Source organism: Myotis brandtii, unplaced genomic scaffold (genome assembly GCF_000412655.1).
Source record: "Myotis brandtii unplaced genomic scaffold, ASM41265v1 scaffold209, whole genome shotgun sequence".
Taxonomy (NCBI): domain Eukaryota; kingdom Metazoa; phylum Chordata; class Mammalia; order Chiroptera; family Vespertilionidae; genus Myotis; species Myotis brandtii.
Window position 1 is genome coordinate 685,194 of NW_005357806.1, and position 13,085 is coordinate 698,278.

Here is a 13,085-nt window from a genome sequence, read left to right on the forward strand (position 1 = left end):
TCTCTCTCTCTCTCTCTCTCTCTCTCTGCCCCTCCTCCCTCCCTTCCATCTCTCACTAAAAAAAAATCAATGGAAAAATATCCTCGGGTGAGGATTAAAAAAAAAAAAAGACGTGGGTATAGATTTTTGACCTGGAGGCCCTGAAAACAGCCCTGTAGGGAAAAAACAACAACAACAGTGTAAGATCGTAAAATCTGTTCAGTGTTTTAAGAAATTAAGGCTACTGGGTAGGGTGGTTTCAGTAAAAATCTAAAATAGAATCATGACAGCTAAATAAATCTATATAATAAAAGCCTAATATGCAAACTGTCCCCTTGGGTGGTCATTCGACCGGGAGTTTGACCACTCGCTATAACGTGTGTTGACTACCGGGGGTGGTGCAGAACATGGCGGGCGTCGGCGACACGCTGCAACCTCACCAGCTATCTGGGGGCGGGGGTGATGGGGACGGAGGTGCAGTGAGAACGCGGGGTGTCTGCCGAGCTTGCTCTCACTCCCCCTGCTACCCTCCCCCAGGACACCAGGGCTTGCATGCTGGGGAAGACCCCATGCTCAGGTGCCCGGGCGCCTGCAAGGAGCCCGCCCCACACCCACGCGGCCTCTTCTGGGTGAGTTGAGCTGCAGCCACCAGGATCGCAGGGGCCAGTAGGGCTTCCCGTGGGTTTACGCAGGAGCCGGTCTGTGAGGCTGGCCGGGAGAGAATGCACTGCCCGCCTGGCTTCTGTGCAGCGCCACTGCCCATGCACAAATTTCGTGCACCAAGCCTCTAGTTAATATAATAAAAAGAAGGGTAGAATATAAAGAGCAGAACGTTCCCCTTGGCAGACAAAGTAGAAAAGACTTTAGGTAAAGAAAAGGATAAATATTAACTTACACAACTAGCATCTTATTATACACTCTATGGGACAAAAATGCCCTATTTAATTTTATTTTCAAAACAGGTAAATGAACACCTGCTTTAAAAAATTACTATAAAATCCACACATTCCTGATCTGGTTAAGTAATTAATTTATTCTTTGCATTATTAAACCTTATTTACTAAGCATAATTTTACAAAAGATAATCATATTTGCTGAATCACTAAGGATTGCTTATTTGCTTTTGCCTTGTAAGCAGCATATTAAATTCTTGCTAACAGTTGATCAACCATTTACATGGGCATGGTTATAAATCCCTTTACCCTGAAATTAGTTCTGAGATATTTTTTCTTTCAGACTACAGTCTATCTGAAAATACAATGCTTGGGCTCTGTGTAGAAATGGGAAACCTTGAGATTATATATAAGATTAAAAGCAAAAAATATGGCAGTAAGATTTAAAAACTGAAATCTTCCCTCCTGAGCGCTCCCTCCTTCCCTTCCCTGCTTTCTTTTTTCATCATAAGTCTTATCACTGCCTGGCAGGTTATTTATTTTACATATTAAGTTTTTTTGTTTCTTTTCTCCTACTTGAAAGCAGGGATTTGGGTTGTTTTGCTTATTGCTAGGCGTTCAGTGTACAAGACAGTGCCTTACATTTAGGAGGGGCTCCATAAATATTTGCCAAATGAATGAATGAACAATCTAATGCTATCAAAAGGAAATAAAACTATTAAAATTAAAAGTCTCCCTGTATCAAAGTGATTCAAACAGGATATTTTATAAATAAGAACAGTGAATAAATTGATGACTCATCTGTTCTGGATGGAAAATTCTCATCCATTTCTGAAAAATAGAACATTATATCTAATACCCTGACCTGGAAAGTTTGAACTCCCAACAGTCAGCATCTCTGAGAACATGAATTTCAAGTTCAGTGTTTATGAAAGTAGGGGCAGCTCTAATGGAGGGTAAAACCCTGCCAATTAACTGAACACATTGCAGCTTCTTTTCCTTTAAGAGTCTAATATTTATCATTATAAATCTCTACCCCTTACAAATCTGTCACAAAATTTGGAAATGTTCAACACTGCTTTATTAAAAGCATCCTGGGAAATAAAGAGTTAAGTACCAAACATTCTGCAACATATATAGTGCAGCAGATCATCTGAAAGTTAGAAACATCATATTGTTATCATCACAATTAGCTGGTAGATTAATATTAATAATAGAAAAAGAGCAAAAGGGAGGCAAGGCATTATAAGCACGGTCAGCTGGGCAGCTTCACCAGGAAGCTACACTTCACGCCTGGTCCATTCCCTGCAAACCACCGGGGGGAGGGGTCCAACAAAGGGGAGAATGGGCACATGCACAGTGAAGTCAGTGTGACGTAGGGAAAGTGCTACCCTGCCCATCCCAATGCAAGCCCACAAAACCTTGGGAATACAGAATCCCTAGACCAGTGATGGCGAACCTTTTGAGCTCGGCGTGTCAGCATTTTGAAAAACCCTAACTTAACTCTGGTGCCGTGTCACATATAGAAATGTTTTGATATTTGCAACCATAGTAAAACAAAGACTTATATTTTTGATATTTATTTTATATATTTAAATGCCATTTAACAAAGAAAAATCAACCAAAAAAATGAGTTCGCGTGTCACCTCTGACACGTGTGTCATAGGTTCGCCATCACTGCCCTAGACAAAGAGGTCTCTCTCTGTTGTTCGGCTCTTGCTCTGCTCCTGCTCCCTTGCATTCTCTTGCTCCGTGACTCGCCTGCCATGTGGTCTTTAGTTGCATGGCCCCTGGCTATGTGGACCCCACATGCAATAGGCTGCAGCTGGGAACACAAGTCAAGCTAGCCAGATGCTGGACTGGACTTTAACATGGAGCAGAAACTCTGGGCAGTGGCCTTCATTCTTGATCTAAAGACAAGGCTGGACTTTTTCCATGGCAAGATGGAGGGAGAAGGGACCTTCGAAGGGAACCTCCTTAATTTTACATCTGTAAAGCTTTTCACAATACCTCATCCTCCTGTGCAAGTCTCAGGAAATACCTTTCCTTGCAACACTGCAAGAATCCCACTTCCACCGGACACAAAGGGCACCCCACTGATAATACTCTTAGGCCATCTCTTAAGAACCTGCATATTACTTATTTCAAGTGGGCCACTTAGGCCAAAAGGCCTAATTCCACCTCTTTCTTATGGCCCTCACTGATTCTACACTTGCCTTCTGAAAACTTAGGTGGCTCAATGCCACGTCCATGTTGTGTTTACTTCCGTCTTCTAGCCCATTTCTTTGCCACAGCCTGGCTTCTTTCCCCTCTCTTTCTCTGACTCTCTTTAATTAGATAACAGGTGTAAAATGGTATTTTCAGATGAGAAGAGAGGAAAGTGATTCCAATTTGTCCAAAGTTCCTAAGCTGGTTAGTGGTAAAGAATGAAGTAAGTTCCAGAACTGCTGATTTCCCAAAGTTCTTTCGAACTTACTGTATTCCCCATTAATAACCTTCTTTGCATCTTTTCTTGTAAAACCCTTCTTTATCATGCACTTGCTAAAACACTTGTATTCACCTAAAACCAAGGACTCCCCTAAACCCAAATAACTGAGCCCATTTCTAACCATATTCAGATACTTTCTGAAAGGAATCATCTTTCATAAAGAATGACAGGATTTATCTTTCTTTTTGCTTGTTTTGCAATTTTTGCACTCAACACTTAAAAATATAAAGATGATGTTATGGGTGGAATTGTGTCCCCCAAACAGATATGTTGAAGGTTTAACTCCAATACCTGTGAATGTGAACTTACTTAAAAATAAGGTCTTTGCCAATGTAATCAAGTTAAGGTCATTAGAGCAAGCCCTAAACCAACAAGACCAGTGTGCTTATACAAAGAGGAACGTTTGGACACTTACACAGAGAGATGACAGTCATGTAAGCAGGAAGACAGAGACTGGAGTTTTGCTACTAGAAGCCAAGAAGTGGGGCTACCAGAATTTGGAAGAGGCAAGGAAGGATCCTCCCCTAAAAGTCTTGCCAATATCTTGATTTTGGATTTCCCCTTCCAGAACTGTAAAAGAATCAATTTCTGTTGTTGATTTAAAAAAAAAATTTTTTTTTATTGATTTCAGAGAGGAAGGGAGAGGGAGAAAGAGATAGAAACATCAATAATGAGAGAGAATCATTGGCTGGCTGCCTCCTGCACGTCCTCTACTGGAGATCGAGCCTGAAACCCAGGCATGTGCCCTAACCAGGCATCGAACTGTGATCTCCTGGTTCAGAGATCGATGCTCAACCACTGAGCCATGCCGGCTGGGCAAGTTTCTGTTGTTTTAAGTCACCAAGTTTGTAGTATTTTGTGACAGCAATCCTAGGAAACTAATACAGATAGTAAAATGACACAGATAATGAAAGTACAACTTTTATAATTCCATTAGACAGATTGGCATTATCGTTAAACATAGTCAGTTAAAGAAAAGCTATTCCCAAGTGCACATTACCTAAAAAAGAAAAATCTCTAGTCTTTGGATTCTTTTACATGAGCAAATTAAAAGTCAAACCCTATCTCAAATGAATTAATTTGGTCTTTGAAAAGGGTAATCAGATTGGTAAAATGTTTAATGGCTAAGCGTTACTCCATTAGAGTTGCAGAGCACACACCCTTCATTCATTCCTCAACCAACTACTCAAGTAAAGAATGTGCTTACTTGTTATTAGTTGGCCCTGTTGCCAAGACATCGGACTGTAACTTTGGAAAGAACCCTTGCTCATATTTGCCTTGACCAATTTTCATATCAAGTAGATGTGGATGGATTGCAGTGTGATCCATTTTCATCAGCCGCTGCTCAACTGACTGGGCTACAAATGGAATTTATAACAAATTAGAGACATTGGCTAAGCCTTAAAAAATAATTCTTCCTCCATTCATGCACCTACAAGGAACTCATTCTTTCTGACATTCTAAAACAGATTTTTACTAAAGCTTTTCAATATCAGTATAAGTACAAAAAGGATAATCTTAAGTAAATGCTGGATAATTAATTTTCACAATATTTCTACCTTTGTCAAAAGTAGGGCAGTGGGGATGAAACATCATTAAAAGTTTCCCGTAAGTGGGAAATTCAACATTCTTAATGGATGGCAAATATTTCCCTTGAGCTGAAAGACAGGTAAAGAGAAGGGAACAGCAAGCACAGAAGCCTTATATTAACTGTATTTCTTTGTACAAAGACCCATTAAATAGTCTTGGTTCTTTCTGTAAAAGCAAGGAATTTGTAAAACAAGGAGTGATGTGAAGTTTATTATTTTTAGTAACAGTCACATTCTCATTAGTAGGAGTCTTTTAGGCGTGTTTATTAGATCAAGAGGGGTAATGCAGAGACAAATAAAACAAGCAGGCATTTAGGAAATGTCCAGAGGATAAAAAACTGACCTTTTAAAGAATGGGACAGAGTGAAAAGACAGGAATTACTCAATATTCCTATTTTAAAACCACTGAAAGTTAGAGACCCAAGAAAAAATGAATTATGTCTTTGGTTAAAAAAAAAAAAAATCTGGCCCTGGCCGGTTTGGCTCAGAGGATTGAACGTCGGCCTGCGGACCTAAGGGTCCCGAGTTCGATTCGGATCAAGGGCACATGCCCGGGTTGGGGGCTCGATCCCCAGTGGGGAGCGTGCAGGAGGCAGTCAATCAATGATTCTCTCTCATTGATGTTTCTATCTTTCCCTCTCCCTTCTTCTCTGAAATCAATAGAAAGATATTTTTAAAAAATCACATTGTCTTTAAAAAAATATCTGGTCTTAAATGTTTTCATTAACTGAATTTTCAAGAGGAAATGTAGAGAATCAAGGCTATGTCTCCAATCCTCTGCCTAGAAATTACTAAAACAGGAGAACGAGCGGGGACTGTGGTTGTGTGATAAATAATAGAACACACTGCGGAACTGCTAACATTGGGATTATTTTGCCTCTTTCAATACCACAGATTTAGTACTGCCAGTTATTGCCCAAACATAGTCTAAAAAAATTCTTTTTTGGGTGGGAAGGGGTCTGCCCATGACACGCTACTCTTGTGAGAAGAACATGCTTAACACCATCTTATGTGAGATCAGTGCTTCACCCAGACCAGATGTTTGTGTCTGACGATAATAGTGTTCAGGGAAGCTCTGAGGAAGCTACTATTGCCCTCTATGACATAAACTTCAAAATGTTAAGCTTCCCTAATTTTTCTCCATAGAAATTTATCCGAAATTTTTTTGAACTTCATTTGATTTTTAATGTATAACTTGTAACTTATCTTGAAACATAGCCCCTATGTTCTATGCTGGGCAAAAAGGATGCCAGGTTTTGTTAAAAAATATTTTTTTTATTATTGATTTCAGAGATGAAGGGAGAGGGAGAGAGAGAGAGATAGAAACATCAATGATGAGAATCATTGATCGGCTGCCTCCTGCATGCTCACTACATGTGCCCATGACTGGAATCGAACCTGGGACTCTTCAGTCTGCAGGCCGAGGCTCTATCCACTGAGCCAAACCAGCGGATGCCATGTTTTAATGTGAAATGATATTTAATTTTCAACAATGACCCCTGGCACTCCACAGCCCTATTTATGCTCCCAATGCTTCCTAATATTTATAAAGCACAATTAACATGGTTTAGGCAAAATAATGCTTAGATTCATGGCATGAAGTTCCTGCCAATTTTATGTTCCATAAAATACTACAAAATTCCATCTCTGCCAACTAGTGCCTCTGTCCTCTTGAAAGGAAAATGAGCTTCAGTTTTTTCCGTTGGATTTAAATGACAGAGAAATCCATCTGATAATGAATTATTCTCCTTTAGCTAGGAATCTTTTTGAAACATAAAAATCATAATTCACAATGAACTATTCTCAGGTTTACATGTAAGGATGCCATAGGGAACATAATGCAAAGTTACTTTTCAGTGATTATGCCACCAGTGAATACTGAACATGCAGAGATGATTAAATGCCTGCTTTAAGAGATCAGGGCTGTTATAATTTCAAGGGTTTGTGCCAATATCCAGTTTCTGTGATTGGTAAGGGAAAAGAAAACTGCATTACGATCAACTTGTTGCCTTTCTGCACAGAAATCATGAGGTTCTGGTGCCACAATGTCAACAGCGGAAAACCTCTGCCTAAATAATTCACCTGCAAATCAAAATCCTTTTTAGTTAAGAGGCAAAAGAGAAACAACAAAAGACAAAAACAATACACAATAAAAAATCCAATGTTGATAACAAAATCCCAACCTTCACAGCTTATGCTGGAGGAGAGGGGAAGACAATTTCATCTGTAAAAGAAACAACCATGCCCTCTTTGAGAAATGGACAGTCACAGCCAGCTGCCTCCTTTTACTTTTTAAAAAAGTCTTTGATAAATTAAATTCCTGGGAGACTACTGACTGTTTTAGCTGAATCTCATTTTCATATGTATTAAATCTATAATGGTACATTTTCAAGAGTATTATGTAATTTCTGTCATGATAGTGGGAGTATCAAATTCTCTGAGAGCCTGAAAGAAAATCTATGTTAATTGAAAAGATTTCTGGAAGTACACAAAGGAATCAATGCTGAGCTCCATTAAAAAAATTCTGTCAGAAAGGGAAGAGTGAAGTTGGCTCAAAAAGGCATTATACTCTTCGGATGGCCTTTAAAGCACTGGAAGTCAGACTAGACTCCGAACAGGCGGAGACAATTCATTCATTCTGCCCCTCAATTTCCAAAGACACAGCAGTACTGCTGCTCCTGAAAGGCTCCAAGGATCTACCCTCAAGGACAATGTTGCAGCCAGTTCTAGAGAGACTTCTACGGTTACATGAGACATTATTTACATACTTCTCTCCTTAAATATGCAACTACAGCCTCACAACTCCTTGACTCTGATCTACTTACATAAAGTGACAAAGGCAAGTAACAGAAGCAGAGCAAAGACACTGCACATTTGCTACCTCCTTTTCCTCCAGACGAAAAACTGCTTTCAAATAGCTCCTACATTTGCAGAAATATTAAATCAAAGGAGGGGGCACTCAGGTGATAAATATGTTTACTTGGCAAACATATTTACAGAGTTAGGAACCAGGGATGAATGCATAAAATTGGGTGGATCGGTACATTTTACGTGTTTCTTTATTAAATGTGTAGCTAACATCATAGTGAGGCTTCAGGGGCTAGAATCACTCACACCTGGGTTCAAATCACGACTCCACCCATCACAAACTACACAAGCACAAGCAAGTGGCTTGACTGCTCAGTTTTCTCAACTGTATAATAAGGGTAGTTACAAAACAAAAGTAAATGTGCCTACACCCCCCTTCATCATTAAGATCATATGCAAAAGGGCATGTAAAACACACTATAAAATGTTCAGCACACAGTAAGTAGTCAGTAAACACTGACTATTAATATGACTGTTTATTTCGTAGACTACTACATTCCACTGGCCCAAAACTCATAATTCTTGGAGGGGGAAACTGGTGTCAGGGTTAGGAAACTGCTAATTTGAATATAAGAATCCAGAGATGTAATTTCTATAAAAAAAAAAAAAGCTATTGTAATTAATGGCACCACTATAAACAAAATATACAGTCATAGTTATGTAAATCAGGCATCATCTCAGATTTACTATTTTAAATGAGTACTTATCTTTTCCTGGATAAAGAGAAAAGAGGCCAGAAGTAAAAAAAAGCAACATAAACAGCAAGACAGAAATTAACATTTTTTTCCATTAAGGCGATAAAGAAAACACGATAAGAATCATAGCAACCTTGTAATCATACGCCATTCGATTTATTGTTTTTCCTCTTCTAAGAGAACTGGAATGTCAAGTAGGAATGGGATGGACATAAACTCACAGAAACAGAAAGGAACAAAACTAAAGAAAGTACCTCTTACAAGGACGAGCCATAAAGTCTAAAACTGACAATATTTTGGCTTATAAGGCCAACAACGTATACAAAATAATCGTGGATTTTAAGTTAATTTTAAAAGGCATGGCAAACGTACCTGCTTCTTTTAAAGTGCTGCATTTCTGATATATGGATGTCCTCAAGGTGGGTGCCCTTACATTATACAGTCCTATCTTCTCAATCCGAGAGTCGAAGACCCGAAGCAAAGGATCTTTCTCCTCCCACTGAGACATAATTTTGTTATCAATAAAGGTGGCAAACATCTGTGTTTCAATGAAGCGTGAAAGAAATGGCAGGTGTGGCTCAGGCTGGTCACACAGAAAGGAAGCCTGTAATGAGATAATTAAAAAATTATTAGGGCAAAGAAACCCACCTCAATACGACATGATAAACCCCAAAATTATCTGTTGCTAAGGTCCTTTTTAAAAAAAATCTTTATTGTTGATAGTATTATAGATGTCCCCCTTTTTCCACCATTGCCCCCCTCTACCTGGTTGCTGCCCCGCCCCAGGCCTTCACCACCCTATTGTCTGTGTCCATAGGTAATACATAGATGCAAATGTTCTTTGGTTAATCTCTTCCCGCCCCTTCTTCTTCCCTCAGATTCATAAGTCTGTTCCATGTTTCCATGCCTGTGGTTCTGTTTTACTCATCAGTTTATTTTGTCCATTAGGTTCCTTATTTGTTTATTTTGATTTCTTTTTAAATCGCGTAACACACAAAACTGACAAAATTCAAAAATCCTTAAAAATTCATTTTGCCTTCCTTTCTTTCTAATTTCATGGAATTTCAGCCACTTAGGTCTTTATCTCTGATCCTACCTTTCAAACCTGATTTACATTCTGATCCTCATGACCATCATGTAGAAAATAAGAGCATCATTAGTGAAAGATGATAGCTCAGTTGCTACAGGATCATCCATCATCCTCTTCACTGACCATCAAATTTGACCCCTTCCCCCAGTGAGCTATAATTTCTTCTGCTCTCTATTTCTAGCCTACGCAATATACCTCCAAGTCATAAGGCAGTGAGGTGATTAACTGATACCATAATGATATATACACAATAACCTTAACTAAAAACAACACGGAGTTTGTCTTTATGGGTGAAATCTTTTTGTTCTTCTTCAAGTGGATGTTTTTCTAGGCCCCAACTCTGTCAGAGACTGATGGGTGAGTATTAATCAAGATCAGACTCCTCCTGGACCTGTGCAGACAGAATAGTCTGGGCCTTAACAACTAAAAAAAGCATTCTCTAAAAAACCATCCGAAGCAAACCAAGCCTTCGGGAAACGTGCACAACACGCTCCTGTTACCGGGTTGTCTGCTGCACAGAATGGCCAGTACATTGTAATCAGCTTTTAATTCACAGTGTTCATTATTTTTTCCTGTGGTTCTTCAGGTCTGTGTGTGTCTAGAAATCCTAGCTGCAGTTTGGTACCAGCTGAAATTTGAGGATGAATGACTACTTCAGCTGCTGGGTTGGTTTGACTTATCGTTCTTCAGAGCAGATTCGAACAGATTCGAGGATGGGAGGGTAAGTTCCGATGTAAGATTACTCTCCTGAATACTCATTGGCTTCTTCCTAGCACGTTTCTCATTCTGAAACGTAGGGAGCCTTTAAAAAACTTCCTTACAGAAACCCACTTACTTAATTTAAGTGCTTCCATAGTTCAGTTATATTTACACATCCAAATAGCCAGAAAAGGGTTCACAGTAGTCTCTAGAAATCAGTTCATCTCCTTAAAACAGTGGTTCTCAACCTTCTGGCCCTTTAAATACAGTTCCTCATGTTGTGACCCAACCATAAAATTATTTTCGTTGCTACTTCATAACTGTAATGTTGCTACTGTTATGAATCATAATGTAAATATCTGATATGCAGGATGGTCTTAGGCGACCCCTGTGAAAGGGTCGTTCGACCGCCAAAGGGGTCGCGAACCACAGGTTGAGAACCACTACCTTAAAAGGTATTTCACAGATAAACAGCAAGTCTACTTTTTATAGAGCAAAAAGCCCATCCCCCCCCAAACAGGCCAAATGTCTGGCTTTGATATTCAGACCCTCAAGGACCACAACATTTAAGGTCCACAAAGACTTGTCTTGCACCACTAGTATTTGACAGTCCTGTAAATTCTCCTAGTGAAAAATTAGATGATTACAAGCCTTCTGGAATCCAACATGAAACTTTCATTTCTCTAGGGGTTATATAAAAAGAATTCCATTTATAGTTTCAAGCTACATAAAGATTAAGGAGGAAGAAAGTACCAGTGCTCGATTTAGATAAGAATTTGAATTACCCCAAGCATCATGAGTGTACACAGTAGTTCCAAGCTGAATAGGAAAAAAATGTGGAAAAATGGTTAAGCTTAATGAGAAAGGAACCTAAGAGCACAGATACATTTGGAGAAGTGAAGGCTTCTTAAATTATTTAAGAAGTTTTCTCAAACATAAAGGGCACCAGAACTTAGCTGTTCATCATAGTTTATATCCTCCACCTGAAAAAAAAAAATCTGATGAAATCAGAAAATAATCTTTTATACTACCCACTCTTACAGAATTTTAAAATTAACATTTATCTGTCAGATGCTCCAAGATTGTAGATTAGGCTCTTAGAATGGGTTAGCCCCTTTAAGGGGTCTTTCACAACAAAAGGATACCATTTAGCGAAAAGCCATAATTCATTCTAATAGCAATATCATGCCCCAGCTACCACAGAGGCAGGAGACAGAACTACACCCTGGTGACCTGAAAGAGTTAATGCCCCTCCCTTAAGTGCTTTTGTCCTGGGGGGGGGGAGGGGGGGGGAGTGCCTGATGGATATGTCAAAAAAACCTGGCAGAATACTCTGGAGTAAACCTTAGCAAGCTTCAACACCAGCAGGACAATCAAAAGCTGGTGGTACTTTCTGTCTTCCTTTCCCCAAAACTGAAACAGAACCTTAGGTTTATAGTCATAAAACCTAATTCATTTCTCTTTCTCTCTTTTGATCCTCGAATGAGATAAAAATTAGGCCTCTGAAACTAAACTGTTTGTTACCTTTAACATGGACAAATCGTAACTTCATTATATTGGAGACAAAATATAAAAACAGGATTTATTAGAAAAGGAATAGGCCTTATTTAACTACACCTGATCCTAACTAAAATAAGAGTCAATGAAACTCTTACAAGATCAGATAGTGTTAACAGATTTCAAAAACCTGTGAAATTTGAGTTTCTATAATTCAGAAATTTTCAAGCACAGAACCTTTAAAAATGAAATGAAAGGCAATTTAATACAAAATTCAATAGCCCGCTTAATGAGCTACTTGATTTGCTTTCCTGTGAAATTGTTTTATCTAGTGTAAAATACTGGTAAAGAAAAGTTCTTAAGGAAAGGGAGAGAGGAAAATAAAAAAATCTGTGTTTAAAATAAGTTAGCAAAATCAAGTAAGATAGCCCACTAAGAACCATAAAAGGAAACTATGGCTCTTTTTACTTTGTCAAAGTTCTGCATCTGTTCCCGGTTGGTGAGCCAGGATTCCATGTCCTGGGCGCTCTGAATCACAAACGATTCGTAGTCGGCAAACATCTGGGTAAAGCGGTTAGCAAACACCTCTCGGAGCTGTACGTTGAGCTGGTAGTCCCTTAGCTCTGCCTCTTCACACTGCAGCTTCGAATCCTTTTCTTTTTCACCCAGAGAGGCAGAGAGGTCCATTTTGTCCACGGTCACACCGGTCCGCTTGGCCAGAGCCTGGAGCCGGGCTATGGTTTCGTTGCCCTTCAGTAACTCATACATGTTGATGCTATTCGTGGAGATGTTGCCATTCTTTTTGTCATTGACCAAGTCTTTCAGAACCAGATTCTTCAATTTGGTGGCACTCTCACTGCAGTGCAGGCTGCCCTCAGGAGGGATCCCAAACTGAAGAAGAACTTCAGAGAGTTCCTGGATAAAATCCACTTTATTGGGGAACTGTGGAAATTCTTCAGGCAACTCAATAAAATGGTTGTCAATATCCACAAAACACAAGTTAGCCTAAAAGAAGGGGGGAAAATGGTTTTAGAATAAAGGAATTTTAAGTTCTAAAATAGCCTTGCCAATTATTAGAAACAAAATCACAAATTACACAGCCTTTTATGTTAACCTTCTCAAGGTTAAGAACTTTTTATTTTTTAAAAGTAAATCTGGCCAAAACCGGTTTGGCTCAGTGGATAGAGCGTCAGCCTGCGGACTGAAAGGTCCCAGGTTCGATTCCGGTCAAGGGCATGTACCTCGGTTGCGGGCACATCCCCAGTAGGAGGTGTGCAGGAGGCAGCT

At 39.4% G+C, this 13,085-nt stretch overlaps 1 protein-coding gene across 1 annotated transcript in view; it reads right to left on the reverse strand.

The window, feature by feature from the left end:
- DENND5B (DENN/MADD domain containing 5B) overlaps positions 1-13,085 on the reverse strand; it is an 88,672-nt gene that overhangs the window by 39,415 nt on the left and 36,172 nt on the right. The window contains exons 6-8 of the mRNA XM_014539237.1: positions 12,267-12,803; positions 8,885-9,116; positions 4,568-4,718 (exon numbers count right to left, since the gene is read on the reverse strand). Coding sequence (XP_014394723.1) covers positions 4,568-4,718; positions 8,885-9,116; positions 12,267-12,803 — 920 coding nt within the window. The remainder of the gene's footprint in view (positions 1-4,567; positions 4,719-8,884; positions 9,117-12,266; positions 12,804-13,085) is intronic.